Source organism: Macaca fascicularis, chromosome 15, assembly GCF_037993035.2.
Source record: "Macaca fascicularis isolate 582-1 chromosome 15, T2T-MFA8v1.1".
NCBI lineage: Eukaryota > Metazoa > Chordata > Mammalia > Primates > Cercopithecidae > Macaca > Macaca fascicularis.
Window position 1 is genome coordinate 16,541,207 of NC_088389.1, and position 16,367 is coordinate 16,557,573.

At 52.1% G+C, this 16,367-nt stretch overlaps 2 protein-coding genes and 1 non-coding gene across 24 annotated transcripts in view; 2 read left to right on the forward strand and 1 right to left on the reverse strand.

Annotated features, from left to right (window-relative positions):
• The window catches only part of LRSAM1 (leucine rich repeat and sterile alpha motif containing 1), a 53,497-nt gene extending 41,227 nt beyond the window's left edge, over positions 1–12,270 (reverse strand). For 4 of the 22 annotated variants that reach the window (XR_012424374.1, XR_012424373.1, XM_005582172.3 and 1 more), the window contains exons 1-9: positions 12,108–12,270; positions 11,691–11,846; positions 8,499–8,602; positions 8,063–8,119; positions 7,498–7,542; positions 6,036–6,113; positions 4,230–4,298; positions 2,073–2,157; positions 1,051–1,172 (exon numbers count right to left, since the gene is read on the reverse strand). Coding sequence is in view for 14 of the 22 variants with exons in the window: in XM_005582172.3 (XP_005582229.2) it covers positions 1,051–1,172; positions 2,073–2,157; positions 4,230–4,298; positions 6,036–6,113; positions 7,498–7,542; positions 8,063–8,119; positions 8,499–8,570 (528 nt within the window). In the remaining 8 variants the exon portion in view is untranslated. Of the gene's footprint in view, positions 1–1,050; positions 1,173–2,072; positions 2,158–4,229; positions 4,299–6,035; positions 6,144–7,360; positions 7,543–8,062; positions 8,120–8,498; positions 8,603–11,690; positions 11,847–12,107 lie in introns of all 22 variants that reach the window. The other 18 variants (XR_012424372.1, XR_012424371.1, XM_045372668.2 and 15 more) reach the window with 8 other exon arrangements.
• Positions 12,271–12,377: 107 nt separating this feature from the next.
• RPL12 (ribosomal protein L12) lies at positions 12,378–16,068 on the forward strand. Its single transcript, XM_005582173.4, has 7 exons — positions 12,378–12,502; positions 12,979–13,052; positions 14,022–14,120; positions 14,375–14,456; positions 15,321–15,407; positions 15,740–15,852; positions 16,024–16,068. The coding sequence occupies exons 1-7, from the start codon at positions 12,466–12,468 to the stop codon at positions 16,027–16,029; spliced, it is 498 nt and encodes a 165-aa protein (XP_005582230.1). The 5' UTR covers positions 12,378–12,465; the 3' UTR covers positions 16,030–16,068.
• Positions 15,114–15,243, forward strand: LOC123569271 (small nucleolar RNA SNORA65). The gene has a single exon (XR_006692911.2). It is a non-coding gene; the product is annotated as a small nucleolar RNA SNORA65 (small nucleolar RNA).
• Positions 16,069–16,367: the final 299 nt, after the last annotated feature.

Genomic DNA, 16,367 nt, shown 5'->3' on the forward strand with positions numbered 1-16,367 from the left:
CTAGCCTGTAGAACTCCCCTGGCCTGGGTAATTCTGAACCCGCATCCCGACAGCTCCCTACCTCCTTTTCTCCCTCCCAGCTTTCTGGGCCCCGTGTCACACAGGCTCAGCAGCTTCCAACCACATGACTTCCCCGCCCCTCCCTGAGACAACCTGTGCTTCCCACCACCTGCCTCCTGCACCTGGGCTGCCCCTGTTATCCAGGTCTGCTCAGAATCTTTTTTTTTTTTTTTTTGGAGACGAAGTCTTGCTTTGTTGCCCAGGCTGGAGTGCAATGGTGCAATCTCGGCTCACTGCAATCGCCGCCTCCTGGGTTCAAGCAATTCTCCTGTCTCAGCCTCCCCCAAGTAGCTGGGATTACAGGTGTGTGCCACCATGCCTGGATAATTTTTTGTATTTTTAGTAGAGACAGGGTTTCACCATGTTGGCCAGGCTGGTCTCGAACTCCTAACCTCAAGTGATCCACCCACTTTGGCCTCCCAAAGTGCTAGGATTACAGGTGTGAGCCATGGCACCCAGCCCAGAAATCTTATTCCTCCTTCAAGGTCTGGCTTGAATATCACAACTTTTTTTTTTTTTCTCCTGTAACTTTTATTTTAAGTTCAGGAGTACATGTGTAGGATGTGCAGTTTTGTTACAAAGGTAAACATGTGCCATGGTGGTTTGCTGCACAGATCATCCCATCACCCAGGTACTAAGCCCAGCATTCATTAGCTTTTCTTCCTGATGCTCTCCCCACAACCCCGCTCTGACAGGCCTCAGTGTGTGTTGTTCCCCCACCGACAACTTTCTTAAAGTGTCAGCCTCTTCTGGATTCAGCTTTCTTTCTTCTTCTTTCTTAATGTACGTTTTTCTGCCTCTATTATGGCAGCAAAAGTCATATAATTACGAATGTTCACACATTGGCCTCTCTACAAGCTTCCAAGGACCATGCCTTGGGATCTCTGTGTGATCCTGGCACCGTGAGATCAGGGCAGGCACTCAGTAATGTGGGAGAGGGGAGGTGGGCAGGCCAGAGGGCACCCCAGGCAAAAACAGCTTCCCATTTACCTCCAGGGTTCGAACGTGAGCCAGCATCTGCGGTAACCTCTGGATCTCGTTTCCACTGATGTTGAGGGTACGCAGGCTTCGAAGCTCCCCCAGGGTGTCTGGAAGCTCCTTCAGCTTGTTGTCTGCGGAGACCCCAACAGCACAGCTCAACACCCCAAATCTCCATCACCAGCTTCCTGCCTGATGCCCGCTGGGAGCCACTCTGACCTCTGGGGCACACACCAGGTCCTAGGTCCTGAGGTTTCGTAGCATCAAGAAGGTGGAGTTCCGGTTCAAGTCCCCACTCCACCAATTACTAGCCACGAGACTTTAGACAACTGGCTTTGCCTCCCTGTGCCAGTTTTCTCACCTGGAAAATGGGGACAACACTGCTACCCAGCCTTATAAGAACATGGGGAGATTGGAGGTTCAGGTAGATGATGTGTGAGGTCCTCCGCACAGGGCCCCTCACGCTGTAATGACTGAGCAATGGGGCGCCACTGTTGTTCTCATTACTCATATGTTACAGTTGATAAATGGAGGCACTCTGTGCAGGAAGTGCTTAAGGACAGCGAGGAGAAGGCAGAGAGCTGGGTGTGGCGAGCAGAGCGCTCCTGCGGGTAAGGCACCTATGAGGTAGTCTTGGCTCTGTCACCATCCCACTGGGTGCTCTTGAGCTAGTCACATTCGATTTCCTGGGCCTTGTTTTCCTCATGTGTAAACTGGGGATGGTACCACCGCCCTCGGACTGCCCCGTGGACTCCTCGGGAGGCTTGTTGTGTCGCTGGAGATGGAAGCGCTGCTCAGAACCTTACTGCAGCCACACAGCCCTGGCTCCGAGGAGCCACAGGAACACTCCCGACAGCCTGTCTCTGGTTACCACGGAGACAGCTGACCCAGCAGGAGTCAGTCCATTTACAGCGACCCCTGGAGACTGGCTGCCTTCCCGCTCAATGGCTCCGGGGCAGGGCAGTTTGTGGATCCCGGCCAGGACTGCCCAGAGCTGATGGAGGGTCACACGGACACAGCTTCTTGGTCCCTACCTTTAACATTGAGAGTCTGGAGCTGGGTCAGGTTCCCAATGGAACGCGGGAGCTGCATCAGTTGATTCCTTTCCACGTTTAAGACCTAAGAAAAAGGAAGAGGTGGCCAGGCGCAGTGGCTCATGCCTGTAATCCCAGCACTTTGGGAGGCCGGTGGATCACAAGGTCAGGAGTTCAAGACCAGCCTGGCCAACATAGTGAAACCCCATCTGTACTGAAAATACAAAAATTAGCTGGGCATGGTGGCACACGCCTGTAGTCCCAGCTACTCGGGAGGCTGAGGCAGGAGAATCGCTTGAACCCGGGAGACAGAGGTTGCGGTGAGCTGAGATGGTGCCATTGCATCGCCTGGGCAACAGAGCGATACTCCATCTTAAAAAAAAAAAAAAAAAAACTAAAAAGGAAGAGGTGACATGAGAACCCACACACAGACCACAGTGATGACCCCTGCACCCCTCGCCCTGCCAGGTCAGGGCACCCAGGCACTATACACACAAGCCCTTGTCTCCCCCTGCCGGCCCTTGAGGAAGACAGAAATTCTTAAGTTTCTGCTGGAGATAGGAAAAAAACAAAGCTCAGGGTAGTGAAGTCATGTGCTCAGGACAGCACAGCCAGGCCTTGAACCGCTTCTGGCTGAGGTTCCAGCACTCATACCGACCACAAAATGCTCAGTAACTGTCCCACCATCAGGGAGGGAGGGAAAAGGGGACTACAGACTCCGGGATCTGGGGAGGCCGCACAGGAGGCTCTAGTTCCCCCAGCGTTAAGGAAAAGGAAACCTGGCTGCCCCAAGGCTTTGTGATCCACCCAAGGCCTCAGGCTGGTAGTGGTGCTGGGACTGAACCTGGGCTTGTTGGATTCCAAAGCTGTACTCCCTCCAGAAGGTAGCACCTTGAGGTGACCGAGGCCAACAGGATGAAACACTAAGTAACCATTAAAAATAGATGCAATAGGGGCTGGGCTCACGCCCAGCACTTTGGGAGGCTGAGGTGGGTGGATCACAAGGTCAGGAGATCGAGACTATCCTGGCCAACATGGTGAAACCCCGTCTCTACTAAAATACAAAAAATTAGCTGGGCGTGGTGGTATGTGCCTGTAATTCCAGCTACTCAGGAGGCTGAGGCAGGGGAATCGCTTGAACCCGGGAGGTAGAGATTGCAGTGAGCCGAGATCATGCCACTGTACTCCAGCCTGGTGACAGAGCGAGACTCCATCTCAGAAAATTACAAAAAAAAAGACGCAATGGAAAGCTAAGTAGCCATTAAAAATAATGAGAAGATGAATATTTTATGAACCAAAGGATGTTATGAGTTACTGTCAGGTATCCAAAAGCTCCAAATTAGTGAACGCAGCAATTCTATAAAAATACACCTACTGGCCAGGTGCAGTGGCTCACGCCTGTAATTCCAGCAATTTGGGAGGCCAAGGCGGGCGGATCACTTGAGGCCAGGAGTTTGAGGTCAGCCCGGCCAACATGGTGAAAACCTATCTCTACTGAAAAATACAAAAATTATCCAGGTGTGGTGGTGTGTGCCTGTAATTCCAGATACTCAGGAGGCTGAGGCAGAATCTCTTGAACCCGGGAGGCGGAGGTTGCAGGGAGTTGAGATGGTGCCACTGCACTCCAGCCTGGGTGACAGAGTGAGAAAAAAAAAAAATACATACAAAAAGTCCTACATCAAGGTATTTATTGCGGCTCAAAGTGGTAGCAATTGGTCAGGCGTGGTGGTTCACACCCATAATCCCAGCACTTTGGGAGGCCAAAGTGGGTGGATCACCTGAGGTCAGGAGTTCGAGACCAGCCAGGCCAACACGGCAAAACACCATCTCTACTAAAAATATAAAAACTAGCCGGGCGCGGTGGCACACTCCTGTAATCCCAGCTACTAGGGAGGCTGAGGGAGAAGAACCACTTGAACTCGGCAGGGAGAGGTTGCAATGAGCTGAGATGGCGCCACTGCACTCCAGCCTGGGCAATGCAGTGAGACACTGTCTCAAAAACAACAACAAAAACTAAAGAGCCAAGGGGAGGGTGGAGCTGGCACTGAGTGCAGCCTGCTTCCACTGGCTGGAGCCCAGCCAGAACATTCCAGGCTTGAGTGACTGCCTGGTCTCACTAGGGCCATCTGAGGTGGGTTTCTGTTTCCGCAGCCTTACCTGGAGGGCAGTCAGCTGCCCCAGATCGTCAGGAAGGGCTGTCAGCTGATTATCGTGGAGATCTAGAACCTGCAGAAGGAAGACCCCTGTGAGTCTCCAAGTGAGAAAGTCCCTTGGACTCCGGGCTCCAGAGCAGCGCGGAGGGGCTGGGGCCACCTCACACCCCCAGTGCAGAAACAGAGGGCCTGCCCCTCCTTTCCCACTCTGTGTGGATAATTCCCACCTCATTTTCCTTCTCAAACCATTTTACCACTTTCTTATTTTACGTATATTTATTTTTACCGTTGATTGAAAAACTATGCTATAAAACAGTATGCCTAGATACTAATATGTTAAAAAGAAACACCCCATTGTATAAATATATATTTGCATAGAAAAAAGACTTTCAAATATGCGATAAAATACTGATAGTGATACTCCACAGTGTAAAATTATAGATGTTTCCCCTTTTGCTTTTTTTTTTTTTTTTGAGACGGAGTCTGGCTCTGTCGCCCAGGCTGGAGTGCCGTGGCCGGATCTCGGCTCACTGCAAGCTCCGCCTCCCGGGTTTACGCCATTCTGCTGCCTCAGCCTCCCGAGTAGCTGGGACTACAGGCGCCCGCCACCTTGCCCGGCTAGTTTTTTGTATTTTTTAGTAGAGACGGGGTTTCACCGGGTTAGCCAGGATGGTCCTCGATCTCCTGACCTCGTGATCCGCCCATCTCGGCCTCCCAAAGTGCTGGGATTACAGGCTTGAGCCACCGTGCCTGGCCATTTCCCCCTTTGCTTAACTGTACTTGCTAATTACTATTTTATTTTATTTTATTTTAATCTTGAGACAGAGTCTCTGTCTGTCACCCAGGCTGGAGTGCAATGGCACGATCTCAGCTCACTGCAACCTCCACCTCCTGGGTTCAAGTGATTCTCGTGCCTCAACCTCCCAAGCAGCTGGGATTACAGGCATGTGCCACCATGCTCTGCTGGGATTTTTTGTATTTTTAGTAGAGATGGAACGCCATGTTGGCCAGGCTGGTCTCGAACTCCTGACCTCAAGTGACCCACCTGCCTTAGCCTCCCAAAGTGCTAGGATTACGGGTGTGAGCCACTACAACTGACCGCTAATTTTTTAAAAAGGAAAATGCACAAAAAAAGGCCTTGGAGAAATATTTATACATGTGCATACACAGGTACTCTCCACATCCATGGGTTCCATATCTACGGATTCAACCAAACTCAGGTCGAAAATACTAAAAAAAGACAAAAACAAAAACAAAAAAACCCCATCAGTAGTGAACACATACAGGCTTTTCTCTTGTCATTATTCCCTGAACAATATAGTATAACAGATTGGGCCTGTGCTGCAGGGCTCCTCTGAAGGTGCATACCACTCTCCCAAGCTCAGGTCTGTACAGAACAACCCTGGGCTCACACCGCCCACATCTTGTGAATGCCTCCCAGCCTGTCCAGGGAGGAGCTCACAGTCAGCAGGAAGTCCTTCCGGATCACCTGGGCGTCCCTCCTCTTCCTTCTTGCCTGGAAGTGTCAGTTTCCTCGCCCTCTGCTAGCTGACTCGCCATGAGTTTGTCATTTGGCTTTCCTCCTAGCATGTAAACTCCCTGGGGACAGGGCCTGTGGCTGGTCATCTTTGTCACCCTATCCCACACACAGCCCACAGGAGTATCCAATAAACCATGCTGATCAAATCCCAGATTGACAGGTAGATGAGGCCCCACTGACATACAAGAGGCGGCCCAAAGGGAGCAGGTGCTCAGCTGCCGCCTGGAACCCCATGCAGAGCCCCAACTGCCTGGGAGGAGGGCCCGGTACCTTGATGGTTGCCAGACTCAGGAGGCTGCAGGATTTGGGAAGCAGGGAAGTGAGGTGATTCGTGTGGACGATCAGCACCTGTGTGGAGAGATGTGCGGCCATGTTGGGCTGAGGAAGAGAAGCAGGCATGGCAGGCTAAGGGCATGGGAGCCAGCCCAGTGCCCTGCTACGCCCCGCCATCTTGCTCTCCCAGACACCACGACAGGAGCAGGGGATGCGGGTCAGGATCATGAACTCTCCCAATGGGGAATCTGATGCCCTTCCTTAAAATCTGGATCTTCAAGGGTGACAGAGACCTTAGAGGTCTAAACCTTCCATTCTGAGAAGGGATCCCCCTGCAGCCATTCTGATCATAACCTTCCCAGCACCAGCATCTTCACGTGGAAAATAGAGAATAATCAAGTGCCTGCCTCCCAGGGCTGCCATGATGTTAAATACAAGCTCATGTGCAAAACATCCAGAGCTGGCACACGGGCCAGGGCTCAGTCCAGGTCATCTACTCCTATTTTTCTTAGTCATCGACCACTGCCTAACACTTCCAGCACAGACTTGGGATGGTGGCTCACGCCTGTAATCCCAGCACTTTGACAGGCCAAGGTGGGTGATCACTTGAGGTCAGGAGTTCGAGACCAGCCTGACCAACATGGCAAAACCTCATCTCTACTAAAAATACAAAAAATAGTTGGGTGTGGCGGTGGGCACCTGTAATCCCAGCTACTCAGGAGGCTGAGGCGGGAGAATCGCTTGAACCCAGGAGGTGGAGGTTTCAGTAAGCTGAGATTGCGCCACCGCACTCCAGCCTGGGTGACGGAGCAGAGTGTCCATCTTAAAAAACAAACAAACAAACAAAAAAAACACTTCCAGCGCCAAGGAGCTTACTACTCTGTTAGCATGGAACGCTTGTTTTTTTTTTTTTTTCGTATTCTCATTTAGATACTTCACTTAGAGTGCTTCTGCCCATCTGCATTCAAAGCTGCAATGCTCTGCTGAAAAATCATTCATTCCCCTCAGAATCTCCCCTGCGTGACCAGAATAAAAGGGGTGAGTTTCTATTATTATGAACACCGGGGCTCATAAGCCTTTCCTATGTGGCAGGCATTACACTCAGTATATTTCTCTCTCTATCTAACTATCTACCACTCATTTAATTCTCACAGTACCTCGGGGAGGAGAACTATGAATGTCTTCATTTCACAGGTGAAGAAATGGAGAAGTAAGAGTTTAAGGAAGTTGCCCAAGTCACAAAGCCAGTGAGAGAAGGCAGAGTCAGAATGTGACACAGGAAGGTCCAACCCCAAAGCCTACTCTCCTCTCTGTGAAATCACCTGCTGCAGGCCAAAAGCGTAAGAAGCAGAGAGAAAGGAGGTGTCTACGCTGGGGAGACAGCGCCTCAAAGTCCCTTGTGGGTTCAAACAAGCAGACATGCAATAAGCAAGTCTCTGAAGATGAAGTTCCAGCTCACCTTCTTCTGCAGAACTTTGCATGTTGCAAAAGCTCCAAATGGAATCTAAGATAAGATAAAGAAAAGTAAGTGTCTCCCCTCCTGCCAGTGTTTAGCTTGTTCTCTGAGTGGCATTCACGTGAGGAAGAGACAGGCAGGAGGTGAACAAGGGCAGAACGCCACAGCAGGTGGCAGTGCTGAGCCCAGGGGCAAGGCTGGCGAGCAGCGGTGCTGGGGATGTGGCCAGGCCTTCCCCCAGTCAGCTAGCAGGAGACTGCCCTGCCCCACCCACCCTGTCCCCATTGTGAACCCCTTCAGGGGCTGGAGAATGCCAGGCCCTTCCAGCAACCTAGGAGTCTATGGGTACATTTTCTACCTAGACTTCTCGACTCTTGGCGACTATGTTATACTGAGGCCAAAGTACCATCTCAATTCTTTTGCACAAGAACAAAATCTAAGGAAACATCTCGTGACTAGAGGTTCTGGCCTTTCTAAAGCCCTAGTCCACCTCTGTCTTTCCTAGGGACATGTGATCCAAGAAAATGGGACAGATCCAATTCACAGCCCAACACCATGCTCAGTTTACCTCTGAGAGCTCACATTTAGAGATGTCGAGAATGTCATCTGCCCCAGCTTCTTTTGCCTAAGGATAAAAAGAAGTTTTAAAAAGTATTAAGACAAAACATCTTTGCAGAGTGGACAAGCCAGGCAAAGAACATACACGTAAGCAGCAGCAAAGGACCATAGACACTATCTGGTTCCACCGGTCCAGTGAACCAATGACGCCTGCTTTCCCGGAGCTTGAGGCCCAGAGGGATGAGGAACTGAAAAGCAATGACAGTGCGCTCAGTCTACAGGGGAGAAGCACCCTTGACAGGGGACCTCATCTGTTGGGTCTAAGTCAGCTATTTCTTCTGCAGGTGGCGGAGGGAGCATGGCTTGTCGGGGGCAGTGCGGAGGCCTACTCCTTGGGGACTGAGGAGGAGTTGGGATAGAGTTAGAGGAAACCCACTTTCCCTCACCAAACACATCTGGTACTCCAGGCGCTTCCGAGCCTCCTCACTGGGTTTCCGCTTCCGGAAGAAGAGTGGCATCCTTCCCTTTTCGCAGAGCGATCTGGAGGACCCTGGGGCACAGGAGAGAAGTTAGGAACTGGGGAATTTGTCACAGCCCCCAACACCCAGGACAGGTAGCGCCGTAACACAAAATATGCAGCTGGTCTGTTGGACCATGAGTTCCATGGAGGCAGCAGCTGCATCTTTCTAGTGAGTTCCATGGAGGCAGTGGCTGCGTCTTTCTAGTGAGTTCCAAGGGGGCAGGGGCTGTGTCTTTCTAGTGAGTTCAACAGGGACAGCGACTGCATGTTTCTAGTGAGTTCCACGGGGGCAGCGGCTGTGTCTTTCTAGTGAATTCCACGGGGGCAGGGGCTGCATCTTTCTAGTGAGTTCCATGGGGCAGGGGCTGTGTCTTTCTAGTGAGTTCCATGGGGTCAGGGGTCACATCTTTCTAGTGAGTTCCATGGGCGCAGGGGCTGTGTCTTTCTAGTGAGTTTCATGGAGGCAGGGGCCGTGTCTTTCTAGTGAGTTCCATGGTGCAGGGGCCGTGTCTTTTTTTTTTTTTTTTTTTGAGACGGAGTCACCCAGGCTGGAGTGCAGTGGCCAGATCTCAGCTCACTGCAAGCTCCGCCTCCCGAGTTTAGCCATTCTCCTGCCTCAGGCTCCCGAGTAGCTGGGACTACAGGCGCCCACCACCTCGCCCGGCTAGTTTTTTGTATTTTTTAGTAGAGACGGGGTTTCACCTTGTTAGCCAGGATGGTCTCGATCTCCTGACCTCGTGATCCGCCTGTCTCGGCCTCCCAAAGTGCTGGGATTACAGGCTTGAGCCACCGCGCCCGGCCGGGGCCGTGTCTTTCTAGTGAGTTCCATGGTGCAGGGGCTGTGTCTTTCTAGTGAGTTCCATGGGGTCAGGGGTCACATCTTTCTAATGAGTTCCATGGGCGCAGGGGCTGCGTCTTTCTAGTGAATTCCATGGGCGCAGGGGCTGTGTCTTTCTAGTGAGTTTCATGGAGGCAGGGGCCATGTCTTTCTAGTGAGTTCACTGGGGTCAGGAGTCACATCTATCTAGCAAGTTCCATGGGGCCAGGGGCTGCGTCTTTCTAGTACTGGTTCCATGGAGGCAGGGGCTGCGTCTTTCTAGTGATTTCCATGGGGCCAGGGGCTGTCTTCCTAATGAGTTCCATGGAGCCAGGGACTGCATCTTCCTAGTTCCACGGAGTTCCATGGGGGCAGGGGCCACGTCTTTCTAGTGAGTTCCATGGGGTCAGGGGCTGCATCTTTCTAGTGAGTTCCATGGGGTCAGCGGTTGCATCTTTCTAGTGAGTTCCATGGGGTCAGGGGTTGCATCTTTCTAGTGAGTTCCATGGGGTCAGGGGATGCGTCTTTCTAGTCCTTCTGTCAGTGTCCTGAGCCCACAACAGGTGCTCAGTACTCCTTGTTCTTTGTTGACTAAACATTAAGCAGCAGGATGAGGTGGAGACAAAGACAAGCCAGATGACCTGGGTTGGGGCCCATATTTGCCACCAACCCATAGTGAGGTCTTGGCATTATCCTTTTCCTGTTCTGGGGAAACTTAGAGAAGTTTCCTCAGGCGCTTTCCAAGGCTGTTCTTTGGGGACTCTAACAGACTCTGCCAATGAATCACTTCCAGCCCCCTAGACTGTCAGAGCGGGATCAGCAGGAACAAACTAGAGCCAGCCAGGACCTTGGGGAGCTCAACTACATCATGATCAAAGAGACCTCTGCGGTGAATACAAATTAAAAAGCAATCCTCAGCTTACCACCCTCAGTTATTATTCCATTTTATTCTCACCATATCCCTATTTAAAGTGAAGAAACAGGCCGGGTGTGGTGGCTCATGCCTGTAATCCCAGCTCTTTGGGAGGCCAAGACGGGTGGGTCACTTGAGCCTAGGAGTTCGAGACCAGCCTGGGTAACATGGTGAAACCCCGTCTCTACTAAAAATACACAAAGTAGCTGGGCGTGGTGACGTGCGCCTGTAGTCCCAGCTACTTGGAAGGCCGAGGCACGAGAATCACTTGAACCCAGGAGGCGGAGGTTGCAGTGAGCCGAGATCACGCCACTGCACTCCAGCCTGGGTGACAGAGGGAGACTCTGTCTCAGAAAATAATAATAAATAAATAAATAAATAAATAAATAAATAAATAAAGTGAAGAAGCAGATGCTTATTAAGTTCAGTGGCCTGGCTGTACAGCCTGGATTGCAGCCTGGAACCGTGGTCTCTCAAGTCCTGACCTGTGGGATTTGCCCGACTCCTTGGTGCTCACATAACTTGGCACACACGAAGTACACTGTCCTGAACTCAGAACCAGGTGCTCACTGCCTGCCCAGGGCCTGCACAGTGTCTGTAAATATCAGAGCAGGATAAGGGATGGCAATGAGCCAGGAAGCAATCACCCAGGGAAGTGCATGGTGAGCAGCACAGGCTTTGGGATGAAAGAGAACTGGATTTGAATCCGAGATCTGCCACCCATGACCGCTGAGGTCACCTTGGTTCACCTCTCAGAGCCTCAGTTTCCTCATCTGTAAAGTTTAAGTAACCATGCTATCAACACTGGCTTCTGTGAGGATCCAATGACTTCATATATGTCAAGCGCATAATACAGGACCTGGCACACGAGTGCTCAATAAATGTGAGCCACAAAGCACCCACATGCAAGCAGCATTGATTCAGGGCCCACTAGAGGAGCTAGGGAGAAGACAGCCCTGGGAGGAGATGCAGCTGAAGAAGACATACACCCAGTCCTCAGAGGGATGGGCAGAGATGGCAGCTCTGCACCCACAGGGGCGGGGCTGTCTGGGGAGGCAGCCAGGCCTGCAGAGCCAGCTCAGGACCTTCTTGTCACTCCACCTGCCTGCAAGGATGGGGAATGGTTTGAAAACAGCCCTCTCCCATCACTCCCTGATGACCAGCACTTACCCTTCTGCTCCCCAGTCACTAACCCTCCTGCACCCCCTTCCCGATGTGCAGCCCTCCCCCCGACTTCCTCCCAACCACCATCGCTCTCCCACCCCTCCCAGAAGATCAGCTCTTTCCAGGCTGCCCCACATGCCTGTCCCTCCCTTTCCGACGTCCAGCCTAGATGCGGGGGGAGGGCCACATCCATATTTCCTGGGGTGGGGTGGGCAGTGGCTGACCTGGCTTTACGGATGGAGGGGTCCCCCACGTTGGGAACCGCGGGTGCACCCGAGGGCAGGCTGATCACTCGGAGGGCTTGGTCACGGACTCGGGGCCGCAGACCACCCGGCACGGGCCGGGCGGAGCCGGAGTCTGGTCTCCTTCAAACGCAGGTGCTGGGGACAAACTCAGAATCTCAGAAAGTCACGCAGACCGGGATGACGAAGTCTGAGGCTCTAGGAACCGCGGACTCTCAGAATGAAAAGCGGGACTGGATTTCCACATAAATAGACTGTTTTGATAACTAAAGTGCACACACCAAGTGCTGGAGGGGGCAGGGGTCGCTGCGGTACTGGGGTCTCGGAATGGGACAACGGACCCCTCAGGGGAGGGGCGGGGCTCTGGGATTGGGTGTTGGGGACCGGGGTGACACTCACGATAAAGGAGTATGGGAAACAGCCAGGCCTGGGATCACGGGAGCAACCCCTCTTCTCAGACGTCTCCAGAGCGAACTGCCCGATCTCCCTTTCGGAATCTCTACCTTCAGCGCATCGCGGTGCCCAGCTCGCAAGCCGTCAGCCTCAGGCGCCTGCCCACAACAAACATGGCGACAAAAAAGCGTCTCTGGAAGGCTGGGCAGTGACGACAGTTCTCGCGATAACCGCGTTTTCCTCCCTATATCCGGCGTCGTCCGCGCGATTTCCGGCCTCTCGGCGTTCGGCTCGGAGGGGGCGAAGGTGCAACCTTCTTCGGTCGTCCCGAATCCGGGTTCATCCGACACCAGCCGCCTCCACCATGCCGCCGAAGTTCGACCCCAACGAGATCAAAGTCGGTGCGTGCTCTCGTTGTGGCCGGGGCTGCGGGATGGAGCATCCCTCGGCCCCGCCGCGCGTGCAAAGCTTTCTAATATGGGGCTCTTAAAGCCGCTGCCTCCTAGAGGCCTTCCCGGTGCTGCGCCGTCCTGGCCAAGCCTCAGTCTTTCTAGGCCTTAGCTTCTCCACGTGTAGGTGGGGAGGGAGGACCGAACCACCTGTGGCGGCTTGGGAGCCCGCAGGCCCTAGGGTAAGGCTTGTCTTCGGGCGTTTGGACCCACTGGCCTGGGTTCGCGGGCGACGGGGCTCTCTCCACGCCTCCGCGGTGTGAGGTTCGGAGCTGCCCACGCCCGAGGGAGGAGCGGGTGGCCGGCCTCACGCTCGGTGCTGTTTCGAGAAGAGGCAGAGGGTGATGTGTCCAGCCCCGGAAAGACGCTGGGAGGGCTGTGGCTCGGGGGCTCCCTCTGCAGAGACCCTAACCCTTCTTTTCCTCCAGTATACCTGAGGTGCACCGGAGGTGAAGTCGGTGCCACTTCTGCGCTGGCCCCCAAGATCGGCCCCCTGGGTCTGGTACGTCATCCCCGCCAAGGGGCTTGTTTTCACTTACAGAGCAGAGTTAAGCGCCGGCTCGTGGAGTCACGACTGTGCCAGAGGTGCCCTCGTGGCTTGGATTGTCACCCTCACTAGGCCTGAGCCACTGACTAGTACTAGGTACCTTAGGAAGGTCGTGCGTGAAACATCGAACCCGGTGCCTTTAAATTGTAATTAGCTCCATGTGTCTCCACTGTTGCTTTGGGGCACCTGAGGGGTGGGCCCAAGGGGGTTTTGAAGTTAGGAGTGGCTTAGTGACATTGGGCAGCCAATATCTGTATTTCCTCGTCAGGGAAGTGGGCATGGCATTGTTGGGAAGATTAAATGGGGTGTGGGTGAAGATCCAGTGAGTGTTAACAGCTGTGTTGTGGATGTAAACTTAGCAGTTAATGTGGCAGGCTGTGCCTTATGCCTGCTGAGCAACTGCTGGCTTCCCCGTTATTCTGTACTCTTGGATTTCCCTGAATTTCGTTAGGCCTTTATGTAATCCTTGCACAGCGGTCCCCTGTCCCAAATGCTCTTCCCCATTGGTCTTTCTTAACCTGTATCTTAACTACTCTTCCTTGGCCCTTAGCTCAGCTGGCACTTAAGGGACACTTAGCAAATAATCAGACGCCCATCCAGGCAGATGGACGTGGGTGGTCTGACATGGGAACCTAATATTTTGAAAGCTCCTTAGGTGATTCTAATGTGAGCAGGGCTGAAAATCCCCCTCCTTAAGCACATAGGCACTTAGGAGTGGTCTAGATTCCATTGTGGCCAAGTCTGCAGTTTACAGTCCTGGACAAGACAATCCCAACCCCCAATTTATGCTATGGTGATAGCTGTGCTGAAGGTGGGAAGGTGCCCTTAAGTACTTGAGATGTTGCCAAGTGAGAAGTGGTGGGCAGGTTTCAAGGCTGTAGTTCACATCTGGACACCATGTTGATTACATTCCTTTATTTCTAGTCTCCGAAAAAGGTTGGTGATGACATTGCCAAGGCAACGGGTGACTGGAAGGGCCTGAGGATTACAGTGAAACTGACCATTCAGAACAGACAGGCCCAGGTATTTACTTGTGCTTGGTTTTGGGATTGGAGGGTGGGGGGACAGAGGTAGCAACCCTCTGGGATTCCTGAATAGAGTATTTCTGCCACCATTGGTGAGCTGAGTGATTTTACCTTGTTGGGGAGGCTTTGTCAAGAGTATGGACCTAGGGCAGAGACTTGGACAGTGTGTGGCCATGATTTTTGAAAGCCAGCATGCTTTCAAAAGCAGTATTCATTGGAGGTGGAGTATTAACTCAAGAATCTCCTCTGCAGATTGAGGTGGTGCCTTCTGCCTCTGCCCTGATCATCAAAGCCCTCAAGGAACCACCAAGAGACAGAAAGAAACAGAAAAACAGTGAGTCATCTTTTCCCTAGTTTGGTTTTGGTAATGGTTTGTGAGATGTTTGATATATATGGCTGTTTTCCCTTGAAGGAAACCTGGGGTTGACATGGCTATTGGGTGTTGATACGGTTAAGGCTGCTAGAGCCAGGTAGTATCAAAAAGTGCCATATATGCTGGGTGGCTCACACCTGTGTAATCCCAGCACTCTGGGAGACTGAGGCAGGCGGATCACTTGAGGTCAGGAGTTTGAGACCAGCCTGGCCAACATGGTGAAACCCCCATCTCCACCAAAAAATACGAAAATTATCCTGGTGGTGCTCGCCTGTAGTCCTGGCTACTCTGATGACTGAGGCAGGAGAATCACTCGAACCCGAGAGGTGGAGGTGGTAGCAGTGAGCCAGATTCGTGCCACTGCACTCCAGCCTGGGTGACAGTGAGACACTGTCTCAAAAAAAAAAAAATGCCCACGTAGTCCGTGTGTGGGGCAGGCCCCAGTCAGTGCATGTAGGAGGAAGACGTCAGCAACAGTGACCTATAATCAGGAGAGCACATAGAGGCGGCAGGTACTGGGCAGTTTAACTGTCCCTGGCCATTTAAGCTTGTCATTTCTCATCTCTAAAACAGTTTCTGCCATGTCAGATTGTGAAGGCTTGGTTTTGCCCTCAGCCACCCGCCACTGCACCTGACCAGGTCTCTGTTGGCTGGTGCAATCCAGTGGTGAGCTGATAGTAAACCCCAGCTTAGGAAACAGGGTTGTTCTTCATGTGGATGACTCTGTGCCGAAAGCATGGGAACAGCCTAGAAATGAAATGAAGGACACATGGTCTGCTTTGGCTTCAGACTGTAACAGAGCTTTTGCTGTTTTCTCTTCTGCAGTTAAACACAGTGGGAATATCACTTTTGATGAGATCATCAACATTGCTCGACAGATGCGGCACCGATCCTTAGCCAGAGAACTCTCTGGTAAGAGCAGGACAACGTGTAACCGCTGTAACTGTAGTTGTGTTAACATTCTTCCCACTTAAAGGGTGCTCAGTGAGACCCAAGATGGGGTGCAGTTTTCTGAGACTGAAAGAATGGATGGCTCTTAAATTGGATGTGTTTAATCTGGGCATCAAGGACCCATGGAAGCTTTGCATTCAGGGTCATGGGACTAGATGGAGCTCTGCACTTTATTAGGGGAGCAGGAACCTCATTATTTCCATTGCCTGCTATGAACCCCTTGAGTATTCCCCAGTATGAGGATTATGAGAGACTGAGCCAGCACCTCCAGTGTCACCATTTCTTTACTAAAGGAACCATTAAAGAGATCCTGGGGACTGCCCAGTCTGTGGGCTGTAATGTTGATGGCCGCCACCCTCATGACATCATAGATGACATCAACAGTGGTGCTGTGGAATGCCCAGCCGTAAGTGACTTTTTTGCTTCATTTTCCATTGTTACAATAGGGGCAAAAGGGGGGCCACCCAATGTATTCACAGAGATAAGCTGGGAAGTTTTGGAAATGGTCACTGGTGGGGTTGGGATAATCCTTTTAAACTTTCCCTTTTACTGATAGACTTTTTTTCCTTTCCCACAGAGTTAAGCACAAAGGAAAGTATTTCAATAAAGGATCATTTGACAACTGGTGGATTTTTTGGTGTGGCGTCTTCCTTGAGGGAGCTAGCTCCTTTGTAGGGTAGTCAGTGGGGTCAAGGTGGCAGAGCCTGTGGAGAAGTAACAAGCACCTTATAGTGGGTAACAAAACTGCCCTGTATGGGCTGGGCTGCTTCAGAAAGGAAGCTTTTTATTTTTTTTTTGGAGATGGAGTTTCCGCTCTTGTTGCCCAGGCTGGAGAGCAATGGCGCGATCTCGGTTCACCACAACCTCTGCCTTCCATGTTCAAGCAATTCTCCAGCCTCAGCCTCCTGAGTAGGCTGGGAT